Source organism: Cavia porcellus, unplaced genomic scaffold (assembly GCF_034190915.1).
Source record: "Cavia porcellus strain 051 isolate PalLab524CR breed Dunkin Hartley unplaced genomic scaffold, mCavPor4.1 scaffold_6, whole genome shotgun sequence".
In the NCBI taxonomy this organism is placed as follows: domain Eukaryota; kingdom Metazoa; phylum Chordata; class Mammalia; order Rodentia; family Caviidae; genus Cavia; species Cavia porcellus.
The window spans coordinates 80,850,673-80,865,000 of NW_026947489.1; the positions used below are offsets into that span (position 1 = coordinate 80,850,673).

Here is a 14,328-nt window from a genome sequence, read left to right on the forward strand (position 1 = left end):
ATTACCTGCAAATATTTTACATAAGGGATTTGAGCATCCTCAGATTTTAGTATCTGCATATATCCCAGAACTGATCTTTTATGGATACTGAGGATAACTGTATGCCCAAAGTCACTGAATTGTATACTATAAAATAGTTTTATAGCAAACCTATTTGAATTTTGTTTTAATAAAAAATTAATAATTCAATGTTACAAAGAGAGAGAAAAAGAAATGAGGCTCTAAAAGAAGGGGCGGTGGGTGGATTGCTGAAGGCAACTTTGGAAGGCAGGATGTGTTCCTCATGTGTTCTTTGTCAAAAGCAAATGGTAGCCGGGTATTTGGCTCAGGCTTGTAATTCCAGTACTCTGGAAGGCTGAGGCATGAGGATTGCAAGTTCAAGCCCAGCCTGTGCAATTTAGTGACTTCTTAAGATCCTGGCTCAGAATTTTAAAGAGTAAAACAAAGGAGCTAAGGATGTAGCTCAGGGCAAAGACCACGGGCCCAATCTCTAGTGCCCCTATGTTCCCCACCCCCCTAAAAATGTAGCTGTTTACTCTCTGCCCCCTAGAAAAGATCCCAAATTCCTGTTTGGCTGCCCTTTTGCTCCACAGTGCAGAGCACTTCTTGCATCTCTTACACTCATTTTTATAGTTGGCACTCTTCATCTTGCAAAAATTCAAGCTCAGGGAGGACAGTTGGTTTTCCTGAGGTCATAGGATGTCAGCAGTTGAGCTGATGCTAGAACCCAGGGCCTTGCTGTCTAATTCCAGTCAAGCTCTCAAAGCCTGGTGCTCAGGGGACAGTCATTGCTTACTCTAACCCTGTCACAGTCAGTAGCAGCTGGGTTGGAGTCATGTGGAGGTGAACTGAGAAGCCCAGGTTAGTATCATGAGCAGAAGCCAAAGAGGGGGAACGGGAAACACAAATACCTTACCCTGGGCCAGCACTGCAGAGGCTCTGCAGAGTAATGGTTGGCATTACTCATTCATTCATTCACTCATTCATTCATTCAGCTAATGCCAGTCTTGCCTGAGACTCCAGGTGCCTTGACCTCTATGCCTGTCCAGAAGGCAAAGAACTAAAGAAGGCTGTGGTACATGTGCCTCTGGACAGGAGGCTCCTTATCAGGGTGAACTGCCGGGGATTCTTCCCAGGGCTGCCTTTGGAGAAACACTCTTCACCTGAGCAGAGCACCCCAAGAGAGCCAGCCAGGGTACCAGCCTCGGCAAGGCAAGCCAAGGCAATTCACATACAACCCAGGGCTTCCCTGCCCAGGTCCCCAGAGCCGTTCCATCAAATGTCTGACAAATCCAGTAATGGAATAACTGCATCTTCTGGAGCAAATTCACTCACATGTGTGATGCTAAGTAAATGGGATTCTAGAAGATTCCACAAAGGCAAGCAATATGAGTACACAACTGACTGCACATATATGTCACAGGTGCAGCTGGGTTGTGTGGGAACAATAACAAGGGTCAGGGGTTACAGTGTGACAAACTCATAATCACCCTTCCAAACCCACCCAAGTTATACTTTTCCCTGAGCAATGCAAATCCAGGTACTTCAGGGTCCTGCCATCTGTCCATTACGGCAGGTGTGCCTCTGTCCTGCGGTCCCCTACTTCCTTTTTGGATGTTGCACTCCCCAAGGCAGACACTCCGAGTCCCTTCTCAGTGTCATCACCCAGACTCCTCTGGCTGAAGCCTGAATGAAATGTGGCTCTGATATGTTGAAGTTCTTTTTGTTCACCAGTAAAGATCTTTGAGCTCTGGACATGTCTTTTCTGTGACTTCTAGTTTGTCTGTTTCAGATGAACTCAATACATCCTAGTGATAAATTAAATTTAAGAAACACAGGAAAGAAGTGAGAGGAGGGGGCAGGGAAGGGTTAGGATGGTGAGATGCGGGGTGATTTTTCTCCTCTCTGTTTCTCAACTCTTTCTTCATACAGTTGCTATCCTTCCATATCATCCAGGAATGCTGTATTCAGAGCAGTAGAAGAATTGGGATTACAAGCACTTACCGTTTTCCTTATAACAAGTTATAATTCCCATCATGAAGGAAAGAATGTTCCCACCGTGGAGCCTAAGTCCACTTGTTATGTGCCCATGTTCACCAGGTGTTGAGGGGGCGTGGGTGACGGTGGCACCTGAGAGGCCTCTCTGGGTCAAGAGCCTTTGATTTCCTCCCTTCCTTCCTAAAAACTTCAAGCTCACTGTTTTTGGGACTTGTCTGGAATACTGGCATCATCTGGCAGTACTGGCACTCTGGAACCTGGGACTTTTCCAGTGCATGTGGTCAATATCTCCGTTTCCTGGACTCCTGGGGCAAACGGAAGTGAAAGGGTGGACAGAAATTAACCAGAGAGTTTCCTGCTGAGAAAATCCCCACGATACTATAAGTGAGGCACTATGACTTGGCCACATGAGGGCAAGGTCCTTGGCGATTTAGACCTGGGACGAGGAAGAGGTGGACTCACTGGAGATGCACATGTAGAGTGATGTAATAAAACAGGCTTAGAGTCCCTGTCATAAATTGGCTAGCTGTATACCCAGCCAGGGACACACCCTTTGAAAACAAACAAGAGCACTTTATGTAGAAACTGTTCTCTGGATGGCCCACCATGAGTATAAATACATCTTGGTTGCTAATGTGATGATTAACTTTGCAGCGAGTTGATGGCTGAGGCTCTGCCTAGAGATCTCAGCATCACTGGCTGGAAACTTCTCAGCCGAATTTGTACGAGACTGGGCAGTTACGGGTGGTGCTGACGATCTCAAGACTAAGAACCCCCACTGCACCCCAGTTTCCTCCTCCTTGCTCTGTGGGGCCACACAGCTCTGAGGTGAGTTGTCTTCTTCTCTGGGGAAGCTGGTGTTCTAGTAGTGTTTTGCTTCTTTCTGACTGGGAAGGCTGAAAAAACTGGGAATTTTCTGGCTATGGCTGAGATGGAGTTTAGTGGTAGAGATCTGAGGTCTTGTGTTCCATCCCCAGCACCCCAAAGCAAAAACCCCAAACCTTGAATTTGGACTATTTAGGGATGTCATCTTTTTCAGATTCCTTTTCTTCAAATATTTGCTGTGCTTAGTATATCATAAGGAAAAGGTTTCTGGGAAAATTCAGAATGGGGAGGGTACTTGCTAAGAATTTTTATTTTACATGCATTTTCTTATCCATTTTTTATAACATGTAACTCTCTTTTCTCAAGTTTGAGGAAGGTGGATATTATCAATCCTATTTTAAGAACAAGAAACAAGTTGTAGATTAAGAACTTCAGCCTGGTCAAGTAACTAATAGAGCTAAGGTTGGCGTCGTGGGGCTGGGGGTTTAGGTTCCACTGTGGATGGGTCCCAGGCTGTCTGCAGCTGTAGGCTTTTCCTAGTCAGGAGGTTTGCTATGGGGAAGTCCAGACAAAACCCAGGTCTCGGGTCTCTGATTCTTATCTTTGTCAAAGGAGATAATCTTAAATACTGAGGGTGAAATGCATTTTTTACACACAAAATTACTTTCTCTTTGACTAGTAAAAAGAAGGGCAGGTGGCATTATTGCCTTAGAATGAACAATAATTTCAGAGTCAGGCACGCAAGCCCACTTTGACATATTACAGTGGCCTCCCAGCTCCTGCCCCTTCGAGCTCTGGCAAACCAGCAGGTGACTAAGGAGGATCCTGGTCATGAAGTCTGTCCTTGGTTATTGGTGACACTGAGGGTCCTACACCATTCCTTTAGATTATGTGACTTTGTAGAATTGAAGCCTATGTTCATAAAGCCTCAGACTCAGCTCCCAAGTAGAAATGAGGATACGAGGTTGACATATTGCGAGTATTGGGGGTACTGACATATTGACTCCCCCTGACGAAAAAAAGGTATGAGACATCTCTATTTTGACCTGGGAGCTCTACAGTGAACTGGGAAGGCCCAGTTCTGGAGATTCATCTTCAGGTTTGCCTCACAGTCTCCTCCTTCTGCAACCCTATAGCTACCAAGAGCTGAGTTTTAATCCAGATAAGTGACCCACTTTGTAAAGCCACAGAGATGGCCTGCCCCTGGAATTTCCTGTGGAAGCTCAAATCCAGTCGGTATGACTTGACAGAGGAAAAGGACATCAACAACAACGTGGGAAAAGCCAGTCATCTCTACAGGTGAGCAGTGTCTGCCACCACCTCTGCTTTGTCTCCTCTCAGCTTCCATCTCCTCGGTGTCCCCAGCCTGGAAGTCCTCTCTCTGTTCCAGGCACCCTGAGTTCTGACCTCAAAGCTGCTTCTTGGAGGTTCCTGCTGCTTGGACACTGCACTGTGCCTGACACTATAAGGCAAAGGGACTCAGCACAGGGCTGCCCTGAGGGGATTTGGAATCTTGGGAGGAAGAATGCTTGAGGGTGGGAGGCAGTGGAGCCATCCTGATGGATATCTGTGCTGATTTGCCTGGACGTGTGCCGTCGCAGTTGTTAGCTATGTGACCATCAGCCTGCAGAATGGTATCCAGGATGTTAGACAAACTGTATCTAAGCACTGTACTGTGCCACAGGAGCTGGCCCTGTGCATCTCTCTAAGGCTGTGTGATCCCTCTGAACCCCAAATGTGCTCATTGGCAGGATGTGGTCCCACTTCGAAGGGTGTTAGAGCTGGCATGAAAAAGATGTGCAAAGCAGGTGAAATGGGTCTGCACACGGTGGGCTCTGGCTGAGCAGGGCATTTGTTGCTGTTTTCCAAAGTTGGGCATCTTGCATGTTTGCATCTCAGGTGACCACTGCCACTGCTATGTAAAGTGTGCACTGTTTCATCCCGTACCTGGGGCAACAGGAGCTCTGCAGGGGTAATGACTCACTCACCTTCCTGGTAATCGATGGAACTGAAATTTGACCCCAAAGTTTGTATTAGTCTTGCATGCCCCGTCCCTTAGACTTAGAAGCAAGCCTGATGTAACCACAGAACTGAGAGGGTTACTCAACCACCAAGTAAGTGCATGGGCTTCTGAGAATGTTAGAGACCATGATTTGGCCCCCATGATTTGGGGGTGGAGGCTTGCTTAATTGGGAAGGCCAGTCACTTTACAACAAGAGTGACCTGAAACCCCTCTCTACCCAGGACCACCACACAGTGTGTAGTTCCAGAATAATCTTTCCCAGGGACTATGGTGGGCAGGATGCCCCCTGGAGGAGCCTAGCATGACAACCCTGAGTGTACCTGTCCTGCCTGGGTCCACACAAAAGCAGCCCAGTTAAGAGCTATGAGCTTGGAGAGAAGCAAATGGCTTTAACCCTTCATGATAACCCTGTGGCCTTTGGCTGAGCCCCTGAGCCTCAGTTTCCTCCTCTATGGGAAGTACTCTGTGGGAATTAATGTTATTTCCTGGAGTTGTGGGAAGGATATGAGGTGGTTTCACAGGTAAACCACCCAGAAGAGTGCCAGGCACAGAACAAGTGCTCCGGACACGCAGGGGCTTGGCTGTCATCACTGTATTGGCTATTGGCAGCTGGAAGGGGCCTGAGCAACATTAAGCAGAGTCTCCTAGGGCTTCACAGAAGGAGCTGGGCTCCAAGGACTTTGCAATGTGTATAGAATGTGGAGAGGCATAGCAGAGACCTTCCAGGAAGAGGAGTAGCGAGCAAAGAGGCAGAGGTGAGCCTGACTTTAGTCCAGACCGGTCAAAGCTTGAGGGGTTGGGCATGATGGTGCATGCCTGTAATTCCAGCACTTGCAAGGCTGAGGTAGGAGGATCGCTGCAAGTTCAAGGCCAGCTTGGGCTGTACAGTGAGTTCAAGGCCACCTGGAACTGCATAGTGAGATCTTGTCTCAAAAAAAAATCCAAAAAACTTGAGAGCCTGAGTGCAGGATGGAGGATTTGGACTCGTTCTGCTCAGTAGTAGGGAGTCATTGTAGATTCTTGAGCAAGCCAGCCCAGGTGCGATGTGTGGTGTGAACTGAGGGTGAGAACACTTGAAATCCAGCAGTTAGGTCTGTGGTGGTCAAGAGACAAAGGGTTGAGAACACAGAGTTGAATGACTTCTAGATGTCCTGGTGGCACTTCAGTCTCAAAATTGCATGTGTTACTGATAAAAATAATAAATCACATGTAAGTCATCTTTAGCACTGGGTCAATAGGCTGTAGGAGCCACAATTATCCTGGTTTTATGAGGCCGAATGACCTATTTAAGGCCAATGTCTAACAAGTGTGAGGACTGAGACTTTAACCAAGTGTAAACCCTACACTCACAGGCTTTCCCGACGGCCTATGTGCTGGGCTGTAAGAGAGTCAAAGAAAAGGACAATCACTCTCTGCAAGAGGTGGCCTAACTGGACTGCAGCCATCTGGCGAGAGGGCGGGGAGGGTGCTGCTAGAAGAGGAAGCAGCCCACAAAGGGGATTTTAGACTCCCAGTAATGGGAGCCAATTAATGTATTTATATTTATATATATATTTTTTGTCTTTTTCTTTTTTATCGGTACTGGGGATTGAACTCATGACCACACACTTGCAAAGCAGTCATTTATGCCGCTGAGCTAAATCCCCAGCCCCCTATGTATTTATATTTTAAAAGTAGTTTCAAAATCTACTCAGATCAAGAACCTGTTCTCTGTGACCCATGAGTGTATGACTTGTGTGAACAAGTGAATAGGAAGTGAGCACAAGGTGTGCGTGTGTGTGCGTGTGTGTGTGTGTGTGTGTGTGTGTGTGTGTGTGTGTGAAGAGACCAAGGCACATGTGGGGATGTCTAGGTGAACAGTACGGAATTCAGAACAAAGTTGAACCCGGCTGAGGGCTGCTCTTCGGGTTGGGTTGCTGCTGAAACACACCCACTCCTTCCTCTGTGATTTGGGCTTGGGATCATATATACTGAAATGTGCTTGTGGGGTGGGGGTGGCTGAAGGCTGCAACTCCATCTCCACCTGGCCAGCATGCAAAGAGCGATTTATAGACAGAACAAAGTCCCCAAGCTTTACACCTCCAAGGTTGCAAGGTCCCCAGGACATCTGGTCTCACAGCCTTCCCTCCATTTCCCACTGTCACCCCTGCACTTTCTTTTATCCCCTGTCTGGACTCCAAGCAGAAAAGCACATGTCCTGGGGGTGGCCCTTAGGAGGTGGAGATAGCGGAAACTCTTGACTGCTACTGTGTGATTTGGGGAAAGGTGCTTACCCTCTCTGAGACACCCCCCCCCTTTCTCAGTAGAGATAACAACAGGAATTGCTTTATAAACTGGATTTTGTGAGGGCTGAAGAATTTAACAGGGACAGGAGACTGTAAAGCATTGTGCAAAGAGTTTTTGTGGTGATCCTTGTTATTGTACAGTGGAGCAGATAAAACTTAGACCAAACAAGGTGGCTCCCACCCTTGTCTTAGCCTAGGGGCTGTCCAGGGTCATCCAGCCCGCTGACCAGGACAGCCACCTCCAAGTGAGGTCCCTCTGGAGACCCCTCCGTGCCGGGAGGCCATGGTGGACTCTCCGCTCGCCCCGCCCGGGGGCGGAGGCTCAGGTTCCCAAGCGATAAGGCTGCTGTCCGGTGGGCCCGGAGCCTGTCGCTTCAAGGCGCCGCCGCCAGTCATGCGCGAGGGGCTGAGCGCGGCGTGCGAGGCCGCCCGGCCGCGGCTCTGCAGGTTTCTGCGCCGGATCCTCCCGCCAAAGCCCACGCGCTGCCTCGGCCGAGCCAGGTACGCTGCGCGCTGGGCTGTGGGGAGGCGCGGAGGGAGGCGGGCGCCGGCGGCTGCTCACTGGGCGATGGACGCTGGACGGTCCACCGTGCGCCCCACTGAGCAAAAGCAGCAGGGCTGAGTATCTGCTCCGCAGGGATCCGTGAGAGAACTGAGAGGAGGTGGCGACTCAGGAATCACAAAGGGTCCCCAGGAACCCCAGCCTGCACCCTGAGAAGCCTCTATATGGGCTACATTGTGGATGTTTCAGCCCTTAAAAGTTTTTCTGGTATTTCAGCGTGGAACTGCTAGGCTCTGTAGATTTAAGATATGGCTAAGAGAGCCAAGAGAAGAGGGTTTTGTTGTTGCTGTTGTTTGTTTTTTTAAACAAATAAAACCCATTTCAAGAGTGGCATCCATCTGCCCATATCCTTGGTTAAGGAAAGGTAGGCTGGTGTGGAGGAGGAGTGGGTACCTCACACAGAGCAGGACCCCAGGTCAGCCCCCACAGCCAAGCCACAGAGGCCGCTGGGCTCTCAGAGACATGTCCACGGCCTGTGGATCCTTCTGTGGTCTAAGCAGAGCCCCACGCTCCTGACTCGGCCTTAGATGGCAGGTCCTAGAGGTCTTCGGCCCTGCCAAGCAGGACCAGCTGAGGGTTTAGTCAAGTGGCAGGGGCATCTGTGGGCGTGAGATGAGGCAGGAAGTTGGAAGGAGGAACCTAAAGCCTACAGGAGCTCACCTGGTATTTTCTCATGGGCTCCCCCGACAGCGAGCCCAGGGAGATCTGTTAACCAGGGGGACAGCAGGCTAGGAAAAACTTTTATTTACTCGTCTTCCAAAATTTAAAAGAATCTCAGTTATGAAAGCAATTCACAGCCACTGTAAAAAAAGTTGAAAGATACATAACAGTATGAAGAAAAATTAAAATGCATCTCATTGCTTCATGCAGATCACTGTGAACATTTACTGGCACATTCCACCAGGTGCTTGCACACACACACACACACACACACACACACACACACACACCCCGCCAGCACCAGGTTCATTATAAGGGCAAAGAACCAGACACAATATAAACCTCCAGCTGCAACTGGTGGGTCAGGATAACTAGGTCCCATCTACCCAGGGGATTGTCAGACAAACCTTGAAAATGGTGCTTTCTAATATTTGGGGTAAAAGGCAGTGCTAAGTGTGCAAATTGTTGAGATGCTAGGTGGGTTAAGTTTATCAACTTAAACATTACTGGTATTAGTTGGCATTTCTGATCTGAAGCTTCTTAAAATGTCCATTTCTCCAAAAGTATGTGAAAAGAGGCCACAGAGAGGGCAGGACAGAGGTTCGGGTGAGAGATGGTGGCCACAGAGTGAGAGGAGCATTAGACCCGGAGGCCTGAAGACCTCAGGCCCTGAAACGTTGTTTCATTTAAGTCATCGTTCCCTTGGTGGCTGCTCAGTTATAGCTTATCAGTTCCAAATTCCAGATGATTCTGAATTGGCTTTATTTATTTTTCTGATGAGGCAAACCAGTCCAGAGGAATGTGTTAAAAAAAATATTTAATGATGTATGTTACTGCTCGTCCAGGATCATTGCGCTGGACATGGGGACCACCGTGGCTCAGTCTTGCAGTGGGAGAGAGAAATTTGGCTCCACTCGAGCATGGCAGGGACACATGGAAACAGAGCCAGGGAGAGGGGAGCAGTGGATGAGAATTTCTAAGACAAAATATCAGGGATACAGGGGTTTCTGGCTAAACTGACCTAACAGGATTCTTCTGAAGGTAGACCAGAGTGATCTAACAGCACCGAGGAATGGTGGAGGGTGAGGAACCTGGCTAGATGGCAGAGGTGATGAGATCTCGTTTGTGTGTGGGGTTATTGACTTAATAAGATTCTTTGTTCAAAATGTATTTTCCATTTACGTGCACAGATAGGCTTATGATAAGGTCCAGGAGTCTGATCAAAGTTTGGCCAAGCAAAGAATCTTTTGTCTGAAGATGGCAGATGATCACACAGAGGACGCTTTAGAGGGCTCCTGTGTTACTTGACTGATATATAAATTGTTTTGTGATACAGGCAGCAGCTCCCTTTTCTGGGGGTCATATATTCCAAGACCCCAGTGCATGTGGAACCCACATTAGTACTTAACCTTTTACATACTATTTTTCCTATTTAAAAACAATAAAGTTTAACTTACAAATTAGGCAAAGTGAGATAATAATACCAGGTAATAATGTAGAACTACTATAGCTATGCACCGTAAGAAAAATTCTGTGACTGGGAACCATTGAGCCATGATGACACTGGTGGTTGGATGCCCTTAATCAGCTTATTCAACTCTGAGGTGCAATGCTTCCAATAATTTTTACATTTTTAAATGAGTGTATATGTACATGCATGTATAGGTTTTTGAAATTAAAAATATTATTAGACAAGTTTGCAGTATGTAATGATTACATTCATGGAGAGGAGTTGGGACATATGCATAATGCATCTCACTTCTTTTTACATCCCTCCTCCTATTTCTTGGTCACACATAGTTCTGAATCTGTGTAACCATCCCTTACTCGCAGCTAGTGACTTGGTGTCATTTGTCTCAGGGAATTTTTTGCTGAAGTCTGCTACATGTTGCCATCAGTTGGAATCTGTTTTCTGTCCATGTCTTCTGCTCCAGTTTCTACCTTCTCCATCTTAACTAAGCATTTGTCACATATTGGGCAGTGACTTTTGCAGTTTAGGGTATGACAGAAAAGCCACAAATTTCTTTTTCCTTCTTCACAGTTTCACAGCTAGAAGATCCATTCTTGCCATAGAGCTTAGCAAGCTGAATTTTTTCTTTCCTTTTTACCTTTTCACTATAATGCAAAACCTGACAGGTCCTTATTGGCACATTCAGATTACCAGCTCTTTCACTGTGGGGTCCTTATTAAATAAAATAAAGACACTTGAACACCAGCACTATGATACATGGACACTTAATCGTAACAAGGGTGGCTACTAAACGTGGGCAGGTAGTGAAATCAGTGTGGATTTCGTGGACAAAGGGGTGATTCACATCCCGGGCAGCTCAGAGAGAGACAGCACAATATCTGATCATGTCATTCAGAGGGCTGGACAACTTACCACTTACAAACTATTTATTTCTGGAATTTTCCATTTAATATTTTCATACTACAGTTGACCTTGGGTGACTGCAACCATGGAAAACAAAGCCACAGATGAAATTAGACCACTGTGGACTTATTCTTTTAAAGGGATACTATCTTTTTATAGTTATAAATCATCTAACACTCCTATATAATGTATGGAATTATATGGAGTGTTATATCTTAACTTTGCTTTCAAATAAAGGCAGAGACCAGGAGAATATATGTGTGTGTGTGCATATATATATATATATATAATTAAATTTTTTTATTGGCATACATTTGCAGTATCTAATGATTACATTCCTGTGGGGAGTTGGTTCATGTACATAACACATCTCAATCTTTATATCATCCCCTTTCTGTCCCCTCCCTCCTCCTCCTCTCTATTTCTTGTCTCCTTCCCTTTTGCAAAAGACCTATCTCTCTCCCTTGTTCTTCTTGTTGTTTTGCTCTTTGTTTATATTTTGGGCTTCTCACATAAGAGAAACCCTGTGATATTTAAGGTTGTGTGCCTGATTTATTTCACTTAACTCTTTAGTCTCAAGATGGATCCATTTTCATACAGATGACCCATTTGTCATGGCAAAGAGTAGTGAACTGTGTATAAATGCCACAGTTTCTTGTTCACTATGGATGGACATTCACTATGGATGGACATACAAGGTGCTTTCAAGGTTTAGGTCTTATGTGTTGTGCTTCTAGAAACATGGGCATGCATGTGTCACTGGAATATGTCTTTAACTCTTTCGGGAAGATACCTAGAAGGGGAAGAACTGATTCAAATGGAATTTCTAGTTTTAGTTTTTCGAGGGCTCTCCATACAGATTCCCATGGTGGTTGTACTAGCTTACATTCCCACCACCAAGGTACGGGCTGCTTTTCCCATACAGCCTCACCAGTATTTGTTATTATTGGATTTCTTAACGATACACGTTCTTTCCGGAGTAAGACAGAATCTTAGTGTTGCTTTAGTTTGCATTTCTCCAATGGCTAGAGATGTTGAACATTTTTTCATGTGTTTATTGACCTTTTTCTGACAAGTGTGTATGGAATTCTGTAAGTTCTTGCCTACATCTGTGTCTTCAAGAGATTTTACTTACTTATTCTCCAGTAGTTTGTTTCTGTTTTAACATTTAGACCTTTGATCCATTCTGATTTTAATGTGGTACATGGAGAGAGGCATGGGTCTAGATTCAACCTTTGGCGTTTAGATAGCCAGTTTCCCCAGCACTATTTGTTGGAGAGGCTGTCTTTCCCGAGGCCAGAGGATCTAGCTCAAACAAGATGAGTCATGGATTGATAATTGGTAAATGGGGCTGAACGTGGGTGAAGGGCCATGAAAGTTTATTACGCGATTCTTACAACTCTTGTAAATTTCATATTTTTCACAAAAAATGTACAGTGAACGAATAAGCCAAGGTACACTAAGTGTTTTAAATTAAAAAGATTAAGTCACTAGAAACAAGCATGTGGTGGACAGTGCTCACTGCTGGCCCAGAGGGCAGAGCTGATGGAGCTGTTCTCAGCCCACCAGTGCCTAGAACACACTGACACTTGGCTTTTGATAAGTGACATTTTCTCCATGCTTCTGTATGTCACCTTTTGGGCCAGTAGCTGTCTCAGTCTTGTTTCTTTTGGCTGTGTGTGAAGAAGGAAGAGCAGGTGGGAGGATGGTCATATGGAGAGCTTCCATCTGACCAGTCTTCTCTCCTTGACTGGAAGCCATGAGCAGTTCACTCCCAGTCCCCAGACAGTGAGGGGTTAGCAGAAGGCACTCCGAGACTCCTTCCACTCTCAGTCTCTGTCTTATGACAGCTGTTTCTTTTCACAGCCCAGAAATACAAGATGACCCCAAATACTGCAGCCCTGGCAAGCACCAAAATGGATCCTCCCAGTCCCTTACAGGGACTGCCAAGGTCAGTGGGGTCCCATGAATATGGGAAGCCCCTTTCTCCCTGGCATGGGCAGATGCAGGCTGCATAGCCATTAGAGGCTGCTGGAGGGCACAGGAAACTAGGGTCTGAGTAGTGAGCAAAGGGTCCTAGATCCAGGTGCATGAGTTGGAGCCAGAAAGATCTGCAGTAGTTGGGAGACATGACCCCCAGGGTGCACTGGCACCTCTAAGTGAGCGGGCAGGATGGGCGATGGGTCCCATCTTCCCAAAGTGCTTTCCACTTTTTCCAGAGAGTTCCAAAGAGATGGGCAGGGCAATGAGTGGGAGACAAGAAAAACTGGATTTCATATCCTTAGATGCCTTGGAGGAGGGAAGGCAGTGGTATATTCTTCCCTGTCCTGACTCCTGTCCTTGGTGGTATTGGCTGTGATAGGCTCTCTCACATGGAACCTGAGTTCCTGCCATTACAGTTCCTCTGAGCAAGTGTTGGCAGAGGCTGGGTAAGGAGAGAAGCATGGCCTGTGGCCCAGGCACCTGGAACTCTCAGCAGGCCTGGGCCCAGGTGGCCTAGCCTCTGGGAAGGTAGGAGAATCAAGGAATGATCCTCTTGGCCTGTGTGCCCACCTGAAGATCTCCATTCCACCCAAGCTGGAGCAGGGTCTGTAGGCTGGAGAGACCCCTGGGGTCATGGGATTATGGGTATTTGGAAAAATCTAGTTTCTTTCCCTCTTAGAAGGTTCCAGAATCCCAGAGCAAGCCACATAAGCCTTCACCAACCTGTTCCCAGCACATGAAGATCAAAAACTGGGGCAATGGGATGATTTTGCAAGACACACTGCACACCAAGGCCAAAACGGTGAGAACTTTGGGTTTCAGGGAAACCACATTTTTCCGGAGTTGGTAAAGCCAGGGGGCTCTTTCTGGATCTAACAGGTATCTCCTTGGGCAAATCAAGCTATCATGTGCTTGGGCAAAGGGTGCTGGGAACCCAGTGGTATATACAGTAGGAAGTCAATAGGACCAACTTTCGTTTACCACCCTAATGGGTAGTGGATAACCCAGAAAATCACATAAACGATTACAGAAAGAAATTAATATTTTTCTTAGATTTCAGAGAGAGTTTTTTTTAACAGAACTGACCTAAGCTAGACTGAACTAGGTGAAGAGGTAGTGAATTCCCTGCATTGGAAGGACTCAAGGGAAATTAAAGATTTAAGCAGCCAATAAGTGGTTAGACTAAATGCCCTTTAAAAGGCTCCTTTCTGTTATTTAATTTCTTTGTTCTTTTTTTTTCTGTGGAGTTGGGGATCAAATTCAGGACCGCTCTTGTGCTAGGCAAGTGCTTGAACCCTGAGCTATACCCTCAACCCTTTGGTTCCTTTTTTCTGACTTTAGAGTATATACTATGGTTATAAAGTGGAGAAGAATTGAAAATTTTAAGACCACGAAAGTGCCCTCCCTGCCACCCCAAACTATTCCAGTTCACACTTGGGCATCTGTTTTTCTGGACTTCTTTTTGTGCGATTCTATGGCTTTGTGACTTGCACTTTTATTTTAATTCAGTTTGCCTGGTAGCATTAGAGCCACATGGGCTGAGCACAGGAGATGCTCCCAGGGACCACGCTGTAGACTTTGGTCTGAGTCTGAGTCTGGCTGGAGACCAGGATCAGAG

The 14,328-nt window shown here is 46.5% G+C and overlaps 1 protein-coding gene across 4 annotated transcripts in view; it reads left to right on the forward strand.

Annotated features, from left to right (window-relative positions):
* Nucleotides 1-2,658: 2,658 nt before the first annotated feature.
* The window catches only part of Nos2 (nitric oxide synthase 2), a 35,662-nt gene continuing 23,992 nt past the window's right edge, over nucleotides 2,659-14,328 (forward strand). Inside the window, exons 1-4 of one of the 4 annotated variants that reach the window (XM_063249517.1) lie at nucleotides 2,659-2,826; nucleotides 3,960-4,122; nucleotides 12,594-12,678; nucleotides 13,393-13,512. In XM_063249517.1, the coding sequence (XP_063105587.1) occupies nucleotides 4,016-4,122; nucleotides 12,594-12,678; nucleotides 13,393-13,512 (312 nt within the window). In that variant the 5' untranslated portion in view covers nucleotides 2,659-2,826; nucleotides 3,960-4,015. 4 annotated transcript variants of the gene reach the window in all.